The sequence below is a fragment of the Rhea pennata genome, chromosome 11 (assembly GCF_028389875.1).
Source record: "Rhea pennata isolate bPtePen1 chromosome 11, bPtePen1.pri, whole genome shotgun sequence".
Classification (NCBI taxonomy): domain Eukaryota; kingdom Metazoa; phylum Chordata; class Aves; order Rheiformes; family Rheidae; genus Rhea; species Rhea pennata.
In genome coordinates, this window is record NC_084673.1 from 4,930,739 (window position 1) to 4,949,296 (window position 18,558).

Here is an 18,558-nt window from a genome sequence, read left to right on the forward strand (position 1 = left end):
TGCTAACATTTACCTTCTTGCTTGTCAAAACCTGCTGCTGCTTATAAACACGTTCTTTTAGACCAGATAGGCGTGCAAACCTCCATTGCTTCCATGCTGCACAGTTATGACAATTTAAAATGAATTAAAAGCTACCAAATCACTTGAATACAACACTTAATTGGCTAATTTTGCTTAATGAATTAAATCCATGTGGCTTAAGATTGCAGCCAGGTAGCACAATATGTGATTGAAATGATCTAAGAAGTATTGCTGGCAAAAGTGCCTTGTACTAGTCACTGAACCAAGTTTGATACTAAAGCAGCATTTCCACCCTACAAAAGTAGAAAAAAGTCTGTGCTATGAGCATTTTACTGGATCCACACAGTAAAGCTAAGAGGTAGTGTGAATATCCCTAGGGCTGATTTTTGGCTAAAGCAGGCACAAAAGAAGCAAGAAAATATAGAAGTCCTCCTAGCTATCCACCTGGCTCCAGACCGAATGGTGAAAAACACCATATTTTCATGGTGTTTTTCAATGGGACCTCTTAAAGCTTGCCAAATTGTGAGTAGACACTATCAGGAATCACTCAGTTCTACAAGGTTTAATACTCTACCTTTTTATTTTACCTGTTTTTTGTTCTACCTTTACCAGAGTCTTTTAAGTTCTCTGCTCGACTCTTCTTCATCTTCTTCATCTGCTTAGCCTTGAAATATGTCCTGCTGCAGATCTGCATACACCCGCACAGTCTTTTTCTCTGTCTCTCTTTCCATTTTTAGATAAAAGTACGTTTAGCCCAAAGTATTTTTCTTGCTTATAGCAAATAAGAGACTTTTCTTGCCTCTCTGGCCAATTTTCTGTGGCTGTTTAGTCATGAAGCCAAGCCTGCACACCTGCTCAGTCTGATCTCACCATCAGCTTTCAAAACTTGGAGCTCTTCAGAGGTTACTTGCTTACTTTGCAAAGCAATGATTACAGTAATACTGGCTGCCGTCTTTGCCAAGGATGGGCAGTTGGGTAGTTTTCTTGGATTTATGTCAGCCTGAATCCACATTGGCATCATGGGTCTTCAGAGATTTGAAAATTTGATTGTGGTTAATTTTTCACATTTCCCCTAAGACAGGACACAGTGTTACTTCTGTAAAAGCAAGATATGAGCCCAGCAGATGATATCTATAAGGAAGCATTTTCTTTGCCAACTCTGTAACCACATGGGTTCCAGACTTCCTTTTAAGTCCTCTAAAGTGCTTTTCTAAGTCCTGAAGTGACAATAAAATAGCCAGCATCACTGTGTTTCATGACAAGTGCAAGGATAGCATGTTTTTCTGCAAGTTTGCTTTGATATGTGAAAACTGCACTGTTGTGTTTTGAGTTTCATATTGCTGTTAGCTGGTTAGTTAGTGTATCAGTATTAACTTCAGGTAAAACAAAAGTGAAACATACCTTTGAGGCAGTTAAAAATGACAACATTGTCATTTTTATGGCCTTCTGTAGCTAATAATAACAATGGAAAAAATCCCTCTTTTATCTGGTGTCACAAAGTGTGTCACGTAGTCTGTGCATTGCCGGTGGATTTTGGAGGAGAAAAGCTTCCTGGTTTCATAGTTGTTCTGCATCCCAAAATCTATCTGTAAAATACTTTTCTATTCAACTTGATTACTTGATAGGCAAGAGACTTGAAAAAGAAATCTTAAGAAAGTGCAGAGCAAGTAAGGTCTGTAATTGTTTGCATGTTTGGTTTTAAAATGAATACTGCTTGCATGCATGCGTGGCAGGAATTTGGGAAGGAAGCTGCCTCTGTTTTACCGACTAGGAAGAATCAGTCAAGCTAGATTGCTTTTGTTTTATACCTTAATTTTTCTTAAAATCCAAATCTTTCCTTTCAGAGTGTCAGTTATAGATAATATGTATTTACATGCTTGGGAATGGTCACTAAATTAAGAGTTATGAAGGAAAACCTGCACAGATTAAGGGTTCAGATAATCTGCCCTGCAGCAAACTGGCTTCCCCTGTGTTTGAGTGGCTCAGATGCATGGATCTAAGAGTGATGGAGAAGTGTGTGTAGCCGCCTGCTCTGGCAGCTGCTCCCTGGGACGGGGGTTACAGCCTCCTGTGGGGTTGCAAAGAAGTCCTGCCTGCTGTGGCTGCCCTGCCCCGGTGCCCGTTCAGTGCCTGTCTGGGTGACTCCTGCTGTGGCTGTCCGTGTTAGGGCTGGATCAGAGCTGTGCTCCTCCGGAGTGCAGAGTCATCCTCTCACATGCGCTTTCCCAGCACTTTCCGGCTCATGTTCTCCTGCCAGCTGGAGAGCTGCAGGCAGCACCTGGCCAGATCTCCAGCAGGCGTAAAGTGTTTGGTCACTGCTCTGGCCCCGGCACCAAGTGGGTTTGCATCTGCTCAGGATCAGTCCCCCAGAAGGGAGTCACCCTGGCATGCGGGCTCCCCAGGAACAGATTTTCGCCCAGAGCTGGTGCACTGTGGAGGGGAGGGCGCAGGGGAGGGATCTTGGACTTGTTCTGCAGCAGATTCCCGGGCAAAGTTGCTCTCACTAGTACTGGGTTGGAAACACCTGGAAAAACCTCTTCTCTGCAGGAAAGCAATGCTGCATATTGAAAACAAGCACTGACTGCCTCTTTTTTGTTGCCCATGTGCTGCCCCCGCTTGCCCAATCCCACCTCGCTGCGACCTGCTCTGGGCTAGCCCCAAACTGAGCATGACTCTGTCTTGCCATGGGAGAAGGCTTGCGTTACAACAGGCAGCAATTACTCAACAGCCCCTTTCCTGAGTGCGCACGTGGCACGCCTGGCCCTGTTACTGTGACTGTTATTTGCTTCTTTTCTTTTCCCATATTTTTTTCCTGAAAATATTTTTGGCCAGAGGCTGTGAACACCAAGTATTTGGGCAGCGTGCTCCAACTGCCTTGTAACCCGTGTGGCTCAGTATAATTCCGATGGCATAGCCTGACTGGCCACAGCTGCTCACGGCTGTTGGAAACCCTTTTCACCAGCACGCCATAGCGGTGGCTGCAGCAGTACTTACAAGCTTTTCTGAATCATAATCAGTGCAAGGAGTAGAGGGATGAGGTAGTGGCTTCAGGCTTGGACTAGGAGGAGGTGACTGAATACCCTGGCGGTATTTGTCATTGTGTCCCCTGAGGAGTCGGTGCTGGGGCAGGCAGATGTGGCTCCTGGACCATGGCCCATGAGGACCACTGTGTCTTCAATTAGCTGAGCACATTTCTCCACTGAACGAACAAAAACATGTGATTCCCTCTGTTGCCTCTCTGCCTCCGAGAAATTCCGTGAAATATTTTTTCTCGGTGACATTGCTGGCATTTAGCTCCATAAAATATCAAGATAAACGAGAAGGAGGAGAAGATGCTTTATAAACAGAGTAGACTAGCACTAGGCGCCATGTGGAGGGAGTAATTGCATTTGTTTACTCTACGTTTTTAATTGCTGGTATTTGGGCTCCCATGTGCATTCAGCAAACCATGCCAGGCTCCCGGTGCTGCAGGGAGCCGGTCCCCAAGGCGCTGCTGCCCGGAGCCCGCGTCGCTCTGGCTCCCTGCGGGAACGTTGTGGGGGGGGAATCATTGAGGCAGTGACGTTTCCCTCTGCGGGAGCGGGCGCTGGGGTCTCTGGGCATGCGAAGGGGATCAGCCACTGGAAAGGGAGTGTTTTCACGCAGGGAGCACCCTCATGCGATGCCCAAACAGCCTCCGTTCCTCTCCTGGGAAGCGTCGGTGCCGCGGCTGCGGAGGGGGCTGCGCGCCGTCGCCCAGCCCTTCCTGGTTCTGCTTCCCCGTGTCGACCCCGCTGCTGCGGGTGGTGAGGAAGTCGCGTGCCATGCCAGCGTGAATGCTCGGTGCCCGGCTTCCCCTTCTGCTTTCTTCGCCCTGACGTAGATCTCCGAGCCCCTCTCGCAGCCCGGTAGCTCGCCCCAGGGTTTGGGTTTACCCTGCTGCTGCCTGCGGCCAGCTCTGCCCATGGCGGGGCAGGGCAGCCTTGCTGCGTGTTTTCAGTTCTCCAGGACAAGCGAGCCTCTCGTTTGCTTTCCTGAGGGCAGTCGTATGAATTTAGGCATTTTTCTTTGGGACGTGTGAACGCAGCTGGGTGAGCATCGTGGGCCATGTCTCCCCGCAGAGTCGCTCTTGCGGGTGGGCTCTTGGATTCGCAGGTGGCTCACGCAGCAGCCCTTGGTGGGAATGTCCAAAGGACCTCTCTCCTCTGCCCTGCTGCTCGTGTTTCTATGATATTCATAAGAAACTTCTGCCTGTCCAGTTCAATGAGAATTTACCAATGAACACCAAAGTTTTTAGGGGAGAAGATAGATGGAATGCATGAACGTATCTTCAAACAGCGGGACAGCAAAGGTCACGCTCTTTTAGGAAACATGGTTAAAAATAGGCACTGGATTCGTTCCCATAAATACTTTTCAGCACAAAACTCTAGTAGAAGTTTTATACAGACCATTCAGGATGGAGCCCAGTGTGTAACGCCTCAGCCCCCATCCATCTGAGCCCCGTGGGTGTAATTTAGCAGTGCATACTGTAATACTTGCATATATCTTGTGAAGTTTCCCTCAGCATTTTTCAAGGGAAGGGTGAACATGTGTGCTGCCCTCTGCTACGAGATCCTGAAGTGTTGCACGTCAAAGCTGGCTTCCACTAGGAACGAGGCTTCTGCTCTTCTGTATCTCTTGATGAGAAATAACTTTGAGTTCACCAAGAGGAGAACATTTCTGAGAACACATCTTCAGGTCAGTGAATGGGAAACAGATAGAGAGCAGTCCCCCTCAGACTTCATGAACTTACATATCAAGAGCTTGACTGTATATTGGCCAAATAGCTACGTGTCATCTAATGTCTCCAGAGGAACTTGTCACATACTTCTAAAATTACCATCAATTTTAGAATCAAAATCAGATATTGCCATTGGTCAAAAATCCTCTTGATTTCAAGGCTTTGTCTAATTCCTCTTTTCACTGATTGGCCCAGACTCCAAAATTTTGATTTTTTTGGAATTACTTCTAAAAGATCTCTCTCTGCCCTGGAGGTTGGCTGGGATGGAGTGGGAGGGATAGCAGGAAGAGCTGCCTTTGGCTCAGGAGGAGGAATTTTTTGGAGCTGTTTTGCAATATTGCTTTTTTGAAGCAAACTTAGATACCTGGAGGGGCAGGTGAATACCATCGGGGTTATAATAAATTGCAGAAGAAGAAAACTGATATACTAACTATCGCCTTAGGATTTGTATTAAGATCATTGTATTGCTAATCATGTGAGCTTGCTGTTCAACAAAGCTGTTTGGTACTCTGGAGACTATTTGTCCCTGGAGGATGGGACAGAGAAGCCACAACAACTGTTGTTTGCACCGTGGGAAAGACGTGATCTTTTTGTATGAACATCTTATGTAACTGTGACAGTAAAACACTTCTACAAGGACTTATTTTAATAATACCCGTGCCCTTTCCCGACAGATAATAATTGCAGTGAGCCAGTTAATAGCAGATGTGGCACTCAGTGGTGGGACAAGATTTCAGGACTCCTTGCTCATCATTAACAATTTTGCAAACAGTGACAGACCTATGAAGGTAAGTTGGAGAAAATGAATCATGTCATGTGCTATCAGCTCCTGGGGATAAGAGTGGGGAAGCACTCAAGAAAACAGCATTTAAGAGTACAGCTAATGAATGGAATTGTATGATTTATAAGCTCATGCTGGGCTGTGTTTGTTCAGTAAACAAGGATTATGCCAGCAAGAGAATGACCAGCTGCATAAGCAGTTCATGTTCCATCCATCAGGCTAAAAGCCAAAAGGAGGGAGCACTGTAATTCAGGTTATGCTCTGCCCAACACATTGCTTTCAAGATTATCCAAAGAGCTTTCCAAGAACTTCCAACACTGAGAGGGATGACAGGTAGGGCCTGGCATTTCTATTGCCTGGATGTACCAATTTGCTGGAAATAAAATTGATTGATTGATTGATTTTCAGCTGTATTAAGAAATTAATCTCTTCATAGAGATTAATAGTTGTGAGGTATTTTCACTTTGCTCTCTGCATTTCTTTGGAAAACAATTATCTACCTTGTAATAAAATGAACGGTTTCTGCCAAACCCATTGAACAAGATACTTTTGCTACTTTTGCACTGTTGTGTACCTTATGGTTGTAAGACAGAGAAAAATGAGCAGTATTTTACAGTTGTGTGATCATCCTGTGACCTAAAGGTGGAATGAGAAACCTCAGTTAGGTGTTGAATTATGATAAAACAAAATTATACTCAGGACATACCTGACAAAGACCTCGGTTCTCTTCTGCACGTAGGCGTTTGTTTAAAAGGGTTTCACTGAGCCACACTTTGCTGATTGTATTTTGTGTCATGGGACCATTGTTATACATCTCTTATATGTTTATATACCAATATTGTGCTCAGTGGTGGGCCCCCCAGTATGTGAGAGACTTCAGCAAACTGGAGAGGGTGCAGCGTATGGCCGTGAAGATGGCTAGGGGCTGGAGCACAAGGAGGGGGAAAGTGAACCAGGCTTGCACAGCATGGAGAGGAGAAAGCTAAGGGAGGATCAAACTGCTGCTTTCCACTACCAGAGAGGAAGGTTGCAGGGACGATGAAGTCAGACTCCTCTCAGAAGTACATACCACAGGACAGGAGGCAGTGGGCACAGGTTGCTGCATGGGAAATTCCAGTTTTACATGAAGAAAACATTCTTCCCCAAGAGACTGGTGTAGCTGTAGGGCAGGGCCCTGAAGGAGGTGAGATCTCTGTCCTTACGGATTAGCAGAGCTTGGCTGGACGAGCCCCAGGCTTCATCTTCAACGTTCCCCCTGCTCTGAGCAGGGGATAGGACTAGACCCTGTAATTCTGTGATTATCTAGTTTTTCCTCTTTTCCTTTTTATCATATTCCTGTGGTGGAAAGCTCTACAGATGTCTTCTGGTGCTGTAGGAATTAAAGAGCAACCACATCAGAGACTAACACGCTGGATGTTGAATGAAATGAAGGCTAGTTCAGGAATGGTTTAGAGCCCCTCTCAGTGGTCTTTGCATGCTCAGAGCAGTTCTGTCTCACTCTCACACCAACCCAGCAGGTTACTGAAGTACCTGCCTCACTTCAGCACAGGAATAACCAGCCTGACATGCTGTGCATGGCCAGGAAAGTTCAGCCTGAGCAATCAGTAGGATTTGCACACCCAGAATGAAATGCCTGATGTTGCCTATGTAATACTCTCCGTTGTACACAGTGTGAGTGCCAAAGGTAAAAACTGCAGTTACCTCCCATGCTCTGCATTTTCAGGTTGGTAGTAAGTGGAATATTGGCTCTAAGGGTAATGATGGTCTGTCTTGGCAAAGCCTGGGACACTTCCTGTGTCTGTGTTTGCTTCTAATTAGTTTTGTTCTGTGTCAGGCAACGGCTTTTCCTTCTGAAGTCAAAGATTTGACGAAGAGAATCCGTACAGTGCTTATGGCCACCGCCCAAATGAAAGAACACGAAAAGGATCCAGAAATGCTGGTAGACCTACAGTACAGCTTAGCTAAATCTTATGCAAGCACTCCAGAGCTCCGGAAAACTTGGCTGGACAGTATGGCAAAGATTCACGTGAAAAATGGAGACTTTTCAGAGGTAATCGTGTAATTAAAAACATGATGTATAAACAGATGGCTGTACAGATGACATTTTAATTTTCCCTTTGTACTTTTTAGGCAGCCATGTGTTATGTTCATGTAGCAGCCCTTGTTGCAGAGTTTCTTCACAGGAAAAGTAAGTGTTCACTGTTAGAGAGGCACAAGGAAGATAATGCTGTGACCTTTTTTCCTTGAGTTTTTGGGGGATCAAAATCTTTCTAAAGATAATTTTTTTTTCTGATTTGATAAATGATTGTTTGTAGAGCATTTCTAAACAAACTAAAAAGGAAAGAAAATAATGTGCCGTGGATTGCCAAAAGCAGCAGAAGATGAGTATTTTTAAAGAAATGAATCCAGCTTTTCAAGCATGGGCATTTACTAAGCTGGCCAGTTCTAGAGTCACGTTGGCATTTTGCTGAGTAAAATAGGAACAGATACATCACATCTCAGTTCAAATGTATTTCACATTAGGAAATGTGCTCAGGGAGGAAGCTCACGTTAAAAAACTGATTCTCAGTATATTCATCATACCAGAAGTATCGCTATAGGTAGTATACAAAACTATAGTTGAATTTCAGTCAAAAAATGAAGCTACAATGTAACTATACAAGTAGGTAAAGAACAACCCGAGGGGAAAAAAAAAAAAAAAAAAAAAAGTCTTCTAGTTTAATGCAAAACAGGAAGTAAAGGCAGACTGGTTTGTTCTAAAGTAACGCTGTTTTACAGGTTTTCTTTTAAATATCTATTTCATAGTTGGTATCTTGACCCCATTTCTCATTTCCACAGAAGGAGTATTGCTGAAATGCTCACTTAACTTTCTGTTGCCTTTTAAACGTTAAGGGCCCAGGAAAGCTAATGACATACCTTTGTGTTAAAGGGAGTGTATCTGACTTGCTTGGAGTCAGAGCGCAGGGGGCTTGGAGTCTCTCCAGATTATGTATTGTGTGTTAGCTAAGTGGGAAAAATCATGCCTTTTTTTTTTTTCAATATGTGTACAAAATTTACGTAGTTACAGAGCAGAGAGGATTGAAAGCTAGTCATTCTTTATTTATACGCTGGAGGCTGCTGACCAAAATCAGTGGTAAAATGAGAACTTCCAAAGAGGAACAAGTCCAAAGGGATATCAAGTAAATGCAATGAGCTATCTCCATTACTGACGCTCTTTACACATACATAGGCTGAATAACCCAAAGTTTTGGGGCGCATAAAGAAACATACTTTCTTCTTGGAGTGTATAACCCTGTTCACTTGCTACCCAGCTCTCCAGCTTCTGGTAATTTTCTTTTCACACCTTCTGTGCACAAATGTACCCTTGTCCTTCCCAACTTATAGTGGGTTGCAGCCCATTTGATTAATTAAAGATGAATGCTGAAATTCCAGATAGCACGCTGGGAGATCTGTTGTCCTTGGTGCTGGCTATGTGCTGGGAGTGACTCCCAAGAAGAATGGCCAAGGAGGTTTTGATGTGTTTAGTGTCATACAGTAAATCAGTAGCAAAAATGGGAATCAATTCTCCTGCTTCCTGCAGGATCTCTCTATCAGCTAGACTGCTTTGCTGGCTATTGAAGCGTGATGCGTTTGAGATATATCGTTCTGTAAAGCTATTTACTTTTGTCCTCTGCAGAACTCTTCTCCAGTGGCTGTGCTGCTTTCAGGAAGATCACTCCCAACATTGATGAAGAAGGTGCAATGAAAGAAGATGGTGGGATGATGGACGTACATTACAGTGAGGTGAGGTCTTGTGATACAGACCTGCAGATTTAAGATTTGGTAGCTGACAAGGATTTAGCTTTAGATCTTTTTGTGTGAGACCTGTAATAAATTATAGCTGTGTGCTGGCACCTGTAGGAAAGAATATTCTGTGACAATTTCAAAAGAGAAAAGGACACTTGAAGGGTACAGTTCAGGTCAGTAAAACTGGCTCATGTTGTTAGCTGCTTTGAAAAGCTTCCCTAGCACTAAGATTGAAAAGGCTACACCACAAACTTTGCCTGCCACATTATGCAAATGCAAATTCTGCTGGCAAAGGGCATTGCAACATGAAATTTTCAAGGAGGGGCAGAATGCGAGTCAGGTGCCATCCTGCCCTGCCAAGCAAAGGGACAGCTCTGCAACACAACACAGCAGCAGAACAGTCCAGAAACTGTAGCGGGGAACCAGGGAAGTGAAGCATAATCCTCCCATGGATCATAAAGCCTCACAGTTACTTCTGCATCATCCCTGGACAAGAGTGTTGGGTGCGCCACGTGGCTGAGCAAGGTGGCCCTGCAATATCGCTGCTAGATTGTCTTTTAATCAACACTAGGCTTGCAGATCCCTAGCAACCCATACCATCACCGATTGCACGTGTTTCTTGCACATATGTCTTAGATGTGTAAATACATCTGACTTCCATGGCTGTCATCTCCAGACCGTCCCAAAGTTTTTACATTCTCTTGGGGAGGTAGCTAAATAACCAAGACATATTTGCAGGCTATTGTGCTAATGATTTATTGCAAAACAAATTTATTTAAAATGATTCAGCTTTTTCCCCTTCAAAATTTAAAATACCTTTGGAAAAGGTATACACTGAGTTTAAACTTCTGAAACTGTGGCCATGTATTCTGCAATTTTTTGAACAATGTGAAGCTAAAATGTTTTAACTTCTGGTTTTATTATTAACAATACCCATTTGGTTGCTCTCATAGGAAGTCCTAGTGGAGCTGCTGGAGCAATGTATAGATGGCCTGTGGAAGGCAGAGCGTTATGAAATAATTTCTGAAGTTTCCAAATTGATCATTCCTATTTATGAGAAGCGACGTGAATTTGAGGTAGGCATTTTTTGTACATTTCAGGTAACTTCCTAGATTGCTAAGAAAAAAACAAGAGGCTTTTTTATTTTGGAAATTATGAGTTAAAGGCTTGGTGTTAGTAAAGCACAAACTGTGTTGCATTGCTCGTCATTAAACAAGTTAGTAAAAGCAATATTTGGAGAGTAAATATTAAAGTTAAGGCATTCCCAGATACAGAAGTCTCTTATTAAGTAATAATTTGCATTCACCAATATAATGCTGTCCTCCTTCTTCCCATGCACTCATCAAAGCCGTTGATTTTTTTCCCCCTTTAATGCATAAAGACTTAAGAATTTTAAGGGTTAAAAAAAGAGAGAGATCTGTTCAAAGAGAGGACTAAATCTGCAGGTAATTCAGTGGCAACCGTTGGAGGAAGTAAGGAAGTTGATACTAGCCCAGCCCATGCTCTCTTTGCTCTTTCCCATCACTTGCTCTGATTTTCACTCCAGAGCAGTTGTTGCTGGATTGCGGAATGCTGCTTCACTTTCCCTCCCTCTCCCATGTCCCTTTCCATACTAGGACAGCCTCCAACTGTATAATTGAAGCTAGGGAAAGCTTTGATCTGTTTTTGCATCATAAGGCTGTTTTTAATCAGAAAAGAATTTCTGGGTATTATATTGCAAACTGTTCTACCCTTAAAGGCTTAGTCCAGAAGCATACTGAGACTCTAGGCTCAGTTCTTATCTCTAAGGGTAGTGGCTTTATTGCAGTCAGAGGCACCTTGCAGACCTGAAGCTAATCATGCGTTTAAAACTGAGTTTTTTCAAAGGAAAAGTGAGCCTCTTCAGAAATTCTGGCCTGGAGTTGGATTGGGTTCAGATATCTCAGTAGCTTCCAGTGTTTTATCTATGATTTCCTGCTTGCTTAATTCTACTTTAATGATGTTAAGATTTGATTTCCAGAAACTTACTCAGCTGTACAGAACGCTTCATGGAGCTTATGCGAAGATACTTGAGGTAATGCACTCGAAGAAGAGACTTCTTGGAACCTTTTTCAGAGTGGCCTTTTATGGACAAGTAAGTGTATATACCAGCTTGCCAGTTAACACTCACCTGGCATCCTGTCCCATAAAGCTGCTCCTCTGTGAAGCTTTGCAGCTGAAAAGCCTGCTACCTACTCAGGATGCAGCTGCTGGTGGTGTATACATAAGCGTCTCATTATTACATTTTTCAGGACAATGTTTCTCCGTCTTTCTAGGAGTACTTTATTATTAGAAAGCTTGTGACACTGCTGGTAGGATTTTCATAAAGCAGCTCAGCAGTTAGGAGATGGCTTAGTAGGTTCAGAAAACCGCATTCTGTGTAATCATTATTATAATTCATACAAATGCAGTTTAGTGTGTGTAGTATATAACTGGTAATAGTATAATGTATAGTATATAACCAGCAGTAGTAACAGTTATTTTCTTCTACAGACAACTGCTGCTGTCTTATAGGCATCAGCAGAGTAAAATGGTTACCTGAGAAGCTGGAGGCACAATATATACCAGTGTTGGTTACATATTTGTAGGGATAGATGGTATTTTTTTATTAGACTAATTGAGGTAGTTAGAAAAATGGAAGAGATCTGGGGCTTGCAGATCAAAGAAGTATGCTCTTATCAGACCTCATAGACTATTCGGTGCTTAAAAGTAGTTGCTTTTTTATCCAGCTATATCGGTTGGTCTAATAAAATGTATTACCTCTCTTCTTTCCTTGTGCTTCCATCTTCCATCTGCTTCTGCTTGTGAACCCTTACCCTGGGGGAGATGCAGAACTGCTCTTTAGAAAATGTTACGTAGGTGATACTAGCCCTGTCTTTCCTGTTTGCTTCTTTTAGACGAGATCATGTATACCCCTGAAACTATCCTGGATACAAGAACACCACCATCGTTACCCCTACAACATATCTGAGCACTAGCTTTTGCTGCAGCAACATAAATTTTATTTTTGTCCTTGTTTTATCTTCAACTTTGGATATTTACAAAGCAAATAAGGACAGTTAATCAAGTTAACGACAGATAAACTCTAGCAGTTGTTTACTTTTAGTTTGCTGCCCCTCCCATTAAGCTAAGGATAACATATTATCCTGATGACCAATGCTTGATCCAGTTTTTCATTTTAAAGTTTTGCCAGCTTTATATGTCAACAACACAGAGATAGTTTTAATTCTCTGTCACAACTTCTAACTGGAATGGCTGGCCAAAGCATGAAGCCTTCAGGTTGTTTCCATTATGGGAAGGGTTGGCGATGCAGGCAGATGCCTTTGGTGCAATTTTGTCTCTATTTACAATACATGCACTAAGTTTCACTTCTCTTAATGCAAAAGGAATCAAACCAGAGGAAGCACATTTCTTTATTTATTGCTTCAAGACCCTTTCAGCCTACACCAAATCCTTCTCCTTAGACTTTTTCATGTGGCTCTGCTCTCAGGGTTTTTCAATTTATGTGTCTTTCTACTCCTCTGTGCCTGATTTTGTGTTTTTTCTGCTACGTGCCTCTCTGTGCTCTCTAAAAGACAATCTCTGGCCAAACTCCTCTCCCATATTGTTTAGCTTTCCCATCAATCCTATTCAAGCCTTTGTATTCAGCAACAACATGCTTGTGTTGGTTTAGGAACTTAATTTTTTATACAGTTTTTGAAGGAACCTGTTAAACAGACCGTGTTCGGTGACACTTTATGCAAGCCACAGCCATATAAACCTTCTTGACTTTCTGAGATCTTAGTATAAAGTTGCTTTCAAAGTAGCAAATCTAAAATAAAGTTTCCCAAGTGAAGAAACCCATTTGTTTCTCACTTTTTTTTTTTGTGTGTATGATTAATGCTAGACATTCTTTGAAGAAGAAGATGGAAAGGAATACATCTATAAAGAACCCAAGCTGACGGGCCTCTCGGAGATCTCCTTCCGACTTCTTAAACTTTATGGAGAAAAATTTGGGTCAGAGACTGTAAAAATTATCCAGGATTCTAACAAGGTAGCATTAAACTGAATAAACAAGCTAACAAAATGCTGTTAGCTGTGAATATCAGGGCCACATACTAGACTATGCTCTGAAGAGTTTGACAAAATAATCATTTGCATTTGACTAGTACTGTTCTGCCAGTGGGAAGGAAGACGCTAGCCCTGTCTTTCCTCTTACAAGCCACTCTGCTTCCATTTCCCTCTCGCATCCCTATGCCTTAGTGTGGACGTGTTACATACCTTGATAAGACTTGTGCTGATGTGACTCCCAGGTGGAAATAAATCAATTGGGAATTATCAATTGGAAATTTGCAATCCACATCTCTCTGAGCCTTGCTGTCAAGGAGGAGTTAGAAACCAGCACAAAGGAGCAGATGAGTGGAAACAGAGTTACTTGTTGCTTTGTCACTGCAAGTCTAAGATAAAATCCTTTGCACCCTCTTGCCAGCTCCCCCTCTTTATGGTGCAGTTTTGGGGATTCCATGGACACGAATCCCACTAGTGTAACTCTTCCTGCATGGACTGCCCTGCTGCACACCGGTCTGAAACACACTGTTACTCTCACCGAGCATAAAGCTTGCAACAGCCGTAGCTCCTTTTGCTTCCTTTGGAATATTCATTTATCCTCGCTGCGAGGGGTGTACACATCCTTGGGCTGCAACTGTGGGTATGTGTGGGTTACTAGAGACTGTGCTGGAGATCCCAAAGTTTGCTTTGTGCCAGCCTGCAGATTTGCGTGCCACAGCACGGTACTGTATAGACGCTAGCTCATGGCCTGGAAGCAATATGGTCGTATTAGAAGGACTAAGTAAGTCAGGCACATGCTACATTGATGGATATGGTGATGTGGCTGTCTGTTCCACACGCAGCTTGTTTGGCACCAGATGAAGGATTTTTCAGGCCACACCTCCGTATCTCATGTGTCTGCTAGCAGATGGCCTTAGCACCTTGCCATCGCGGCTAACATCTATGGGAGAGTTTTGTGTGTCATTTGCTTGCATGCAGTGGGGCTGGGACAGCAGGAAATCACAGCAAGGTAAATCAGATCCCAGTAGATAGATGAACTGATTGTCAATGATGTTTGTAGCCTTTTTTCTTCTAGTAAGTAACCCTCTTATCTCGCAGGTAAATGTTAAAGACCTTGATCCTAAGTATGCCCATATTCAAGTGACTTATGTGAAGCCCTACTTTGAAGACAAAGAAATTTCTGAAAGAAAGACTGAATTTGAAAGAACTCATAACATCAATAGATTTGTGTTTGAAACTCCTTATACTTTATCTGGAAAAAAGCATGGCAGTGTGGAAGAACAGTGTAAAAAAAGGACCGTTCTAACTAGTAAGTGCAAGCATCTATATGTGAGACAGTAGATACTGGGAACTCTTTTTAGAATATTTTAGTACGTTGAAATATGTACTAAAATTATATGTACTAAAAAGAAATTCAGTTTCAGTCAGGATTGTGATGCATTAGTCTCACTCGTGGGAGGAGGTTAGAGGAGAGTTTACCTTATATTTTTGTGTGCAAATATTTACAAATGAGTAAGTCATGCTGTTAGATTAGAGCCTTATTCAGGATTCCACACGCACTGAGTAAAACCCTGCGGGCAAGGATCTGCCTTTATTTGTCCTATGAAGAATAGTTCAATTTCTTGAAATACTTTTCAAGCCATAAACTTTATTTGCTGTTTCTGCTAGCCTCGAATTCCTTTCCGTATGTAAAGAAGAGAATTCCAGTCAATTATGAACATCAGGTTAATTTAAAACCAATTGATGTTGCTACTGATGAGATAAAAGACAAGACAGCAGAGCTGCAAAAGCTCTGCTCTGCCAGTGATGTTGATATGATCCAACTGCAACTCAAGTTGCAAGGCTGTGTTTCTGTGCAGGTAAGACCTGAGATCCACTCGAAATTATATTTATATGTACATCTGAGAGTGAGTCATCTTTTGGCAATGCAGCACATTTACTTTCCAGAAATCATTAACGAGCTTGTTTGCAGCACTGCAGCCATGATGTCGCCAACACAACTTATCTTGCTGCGTACATATGTTAGCAGGTGGCTCGTGGCAGTAAGCACTTTGTCCAGTTGTTTGCAGTGTCAAGTACAAGTGTATTTCCACATTAGTTTACAATGGGTGGATGCTGAATTATTCTTAATTCTTGACAAGTGTACTGTAAACATAAGGCAGAAATAGCTTTTTTGTAAACCTGGTTTCTCTCCAGATGGGTACATGACTTTAAGACCATATTGCTTTCTAAACAGAAATAAGAGGAAAGTATGAGGAGACAGACTGCCTCTTTGTTTTTTATCTCCATTTGTCTTTAAGTTTTAAAAAACTTAAGATAGAAAAAGTAATACTCAAACTTAGAAACTCCAGATGCCTCCTGTGACATTCGTAATGCAGGGTTGGTGGTATTCAAATAATATACTAATGATTTTCAAGTAAAACTAAATTGTTATGCTTTCATAACTGCTTCAGCAATTCAACTTAAGTTCAACTATAAATAACTTTTTTTTTTTTTTTTTTTTTTTTTTTAGGTTAATGCTGGTCCCTTGGCCTATGCTAGGGCTTTCCTAAGTGACAGTCAGTCTAGCAAATATCCTGCTAAGAAGGTGAATGAATTAAAAGAAATGTTCAGGTAGGATTTATAATGTAATAAAACTAATGCTGTAGTTAGAATATGATACTTGCTTTTCTAATGTTTTTGTCTGCCTCCTAAATCAGCAGGTGCCGAATGCTAAAAATGTGTCTTAGAAAGATCCAGGTCTTCCAGGGTTGCAGGTGCTCAGAGGTGTGAAGGGGCCAATGTAGTCATTTCTGCCAAGAGTTCCCAAACTTGGGGCAGCAGTCTCCTTGAACGCCTGCTTCAACTGTTTGTGTGGGTGTTTGAGCTTAGTGTGTGAAGAAAGTATGTTCAAAAAACAGCCTTGGTAGCCTTGTTTTCCGGGATCTTTCCTATGATGCATTGTTTCCGAATCTTTCCAAAGGGAGTTTTCACTAGAAAATAATGGACTTCCAATATTTTAAAGCAAAACCCTTTCCAGTTTATCATCTTCAACATCATTCTTGTTTCTGTTGCTTATTTTTGAAACTATGAGAGCTGAAACAGACTTTTTTTTTTCTTTTAAACTGTCTGTGCTGTCCCTCAGGGTAAGTGCTTATAACATTGCCTCTTACCTCCACGCAGAAGCAGTGCCCTGGCAGCTCCTGCTTGCCCTCAGTACAATGTGCTTCCCCACCTATCTTTCCCAGAGCACGTCCTGGACTTCCAGGAGCAACCAGTTGCCTACCAGCTCCTCCATTCCTTTACTGGGTGCTGATGACTCCCAGTAAGTGACTCTACCAGTCACTGCATGGAAGGAGCAGACCGGGGCCACTCCTGTTTTCCTTTGGTGTATTGAGTAACCTGGCAAACCATGGGAGGAATAAGGAAATGATCACCGTAAGCCTGCCACGCACGGAGGCAGAACAGAGGGAAGGCATTTTCACTTTTCAGCCCTGCTGTGCAGCCCTGAAAAACAAATGTAATCACTGTGCTTCATACAGACAATCCCAGAAAATCCCAGGCATGCTTGTTTTGCCACTGTAGTCTGAAAAATAAGGAGAAGTATATGCCTGTGAAATGAAGTGCAGAAAATGAGCAACACTGAGAAAACAAGCAATATTGCAGCTCCCCATGATCTAAATCTATTTCTGAATGGTGTGTCTGTTCTTAGCAACCTCACCTCTAGCACAAGTGCTGTAGCGGGGACATCCAGATCGGTCAAGTCCTACCATTGCCTTCTAGCCACATGTCACCAGGGCCTCTCTCTGCTCCCCACCTGCAGCTGCATGGGCTTATCTGCAGTCTGCAAGCCATGTGCGGGGCCAGAAGTGATGGGAAAGGTGCAAGTCACCCTGTGCCACACTGCGAGTGCGTGCGTGTCTCATTGCAATTAGGGCGAGCCCAGGCTCAAAGGAAAGCATGCTCCTGCCCGACAGTCCCTCCCCACCATGTGCTCCACTGGGCCAGAGGTACCCCCTAGGACATGACTTGTCTCAAACCATGGAGAAAAGGGTAGCTGAAAGATTTGCCTGCCTGCTTGGTGGAAAGTGTAATGCCATAAGCTCATTCCTTTCATCCACAGGAAGTTTATACAAGCCTGCAGAATTGCTCTGGAACTCAACGAGCGGCTCATTAAAGAGGACCAGCTGGAGTACCACGAGGGACTAAAATCAAACTTTAGGGAAATGGTGAAAGAACTTTCTGATATCATCCACGAACAGGCACGTACTGGGTACCCCCGGAGCTGGTTCTCTGCGCGTGGGAACTAGCCACGATTCCCCTCATGCTGTTTAACTAAACGAAAAAACACGAGTCGCTGAATGTGGAAAAGTAAATGATATGTTTGGTGAACTCATAACAACCTGGTTTCTGTCGGTTGGAAGCCCCATCGTGGCTTTGGTATGCTGTGTGCTTCAAGGTGGAGTCTTCAGAGATCCATATAACTAGATTCCTGCTTGCCACGGCCCCCAGAAATGTTGTGCCATGTTTCGCCTCATGTTTTCCAAGTTGTAAGAATCCTGTGATGAGTAATAGGTCAAAATTTGCTAGAAAAAGTTCAGTTTCCTTTGTTATATCCTGCCTGAGTTCCTTTTTTATTTTTCTTTGAAGTTACTGTCTTTGAATCTTGGCCTAATGCCAATGTGCAGTTTATATGCACTGTTAAAGTATTTGTTCTAACTTAATTAAATGTCTTCGTGGATCTTTCTAGGAAAATACATTTGAGTAATATCATCAGAGAGGTGAGAGATTCAAGGAGTAATTGCTCATCTACTTAGTATCAAGCTGTGAAATGAGATGAAAACTGGCTTTCTGAAGTGATCTCTGTACCTCTGCCATTTAATTTTGCCTTCATTTTGGCAAAAGTATACATATGTACATATGAAATAATCAAGCATATAAAGTGAACAGTATAGGCTGCATTAAGTGATTCATCATTCTTGAAATTTTCATTTGAATTTTTGAATGTTTTCGGAATTCCCTAGTTATTTTACATACAGTAATTTAGCCTTTTAGTTTAAATCAGAAATATAACTGCTTAAATGAGAAGGAATAAGCACAGAGGAGTTGCACAAAACATAGTTCATTTACTTTTAATACAACAGTTCCATGAGTGACTCTTAATTAA

The 18,558-nt window shown here is 42.6% G+C and overlaps 1 protein-coding gene across 4 annotated transcripts in view; it reads left to right on the top strand.

Moving 5' to 3' along the window:
- DOCK11 (dedicator of cytokinesis 11) overlaps positions 1-18,558 on the top strand; it is an 87,689-nt gene that overhangs the window by 64,844 nt on the left and 4,287 nt on the right. For 3 of the 4 annotated variants that reach the window (XM_062584852.1, XM_062584853.1, XM_062584854.1), the window contains exons 41-52: positions 4,555-4,737; positions 5,455-5,568; positions 7,396-7,611; positions 7,692-7,749; positions 9,238-9,344; positions 10,301-10,423; positions 11,347-11,460; positions 13,252-13,398; positions 14,511-14,721; positions 15,081-15,271; positions 15,925-16,025; positions 17,515-17,653. In XM_062584852.1, the coding sequence (XP_062440836.1) occupies positions 4,555-4,737; positions 5,455-5,568; positions 7,396-7,611; positions 7,692-7,749; positions 9,238-9,344; positions 10,301-10,423; positions 11,347-11,460; positions 13,252-13,398; positions 14,511-14,721; positions 15,081-15,271; positions 15,925-16,025; positions 17,515-17,653 (1,704 nt within the window). Of the gene's footprint in view, positions 1-4,554; positions 4,738-5,454; positions 5,569-7,395; positions 7,612-7,658; positions 7,750-9,237; positions 9,345-10,300; positions 10,424-11,346; positions 11,461-13,251; positions 13,399-14,510; positions 14,722-15,080; positions 15,272-15,924; positions 16,026-17,514; positions 17,654-18,558 lie in introns of those variants that run through there. The other variant, XM_062584855.1, reaches the window with a different exon arrangement.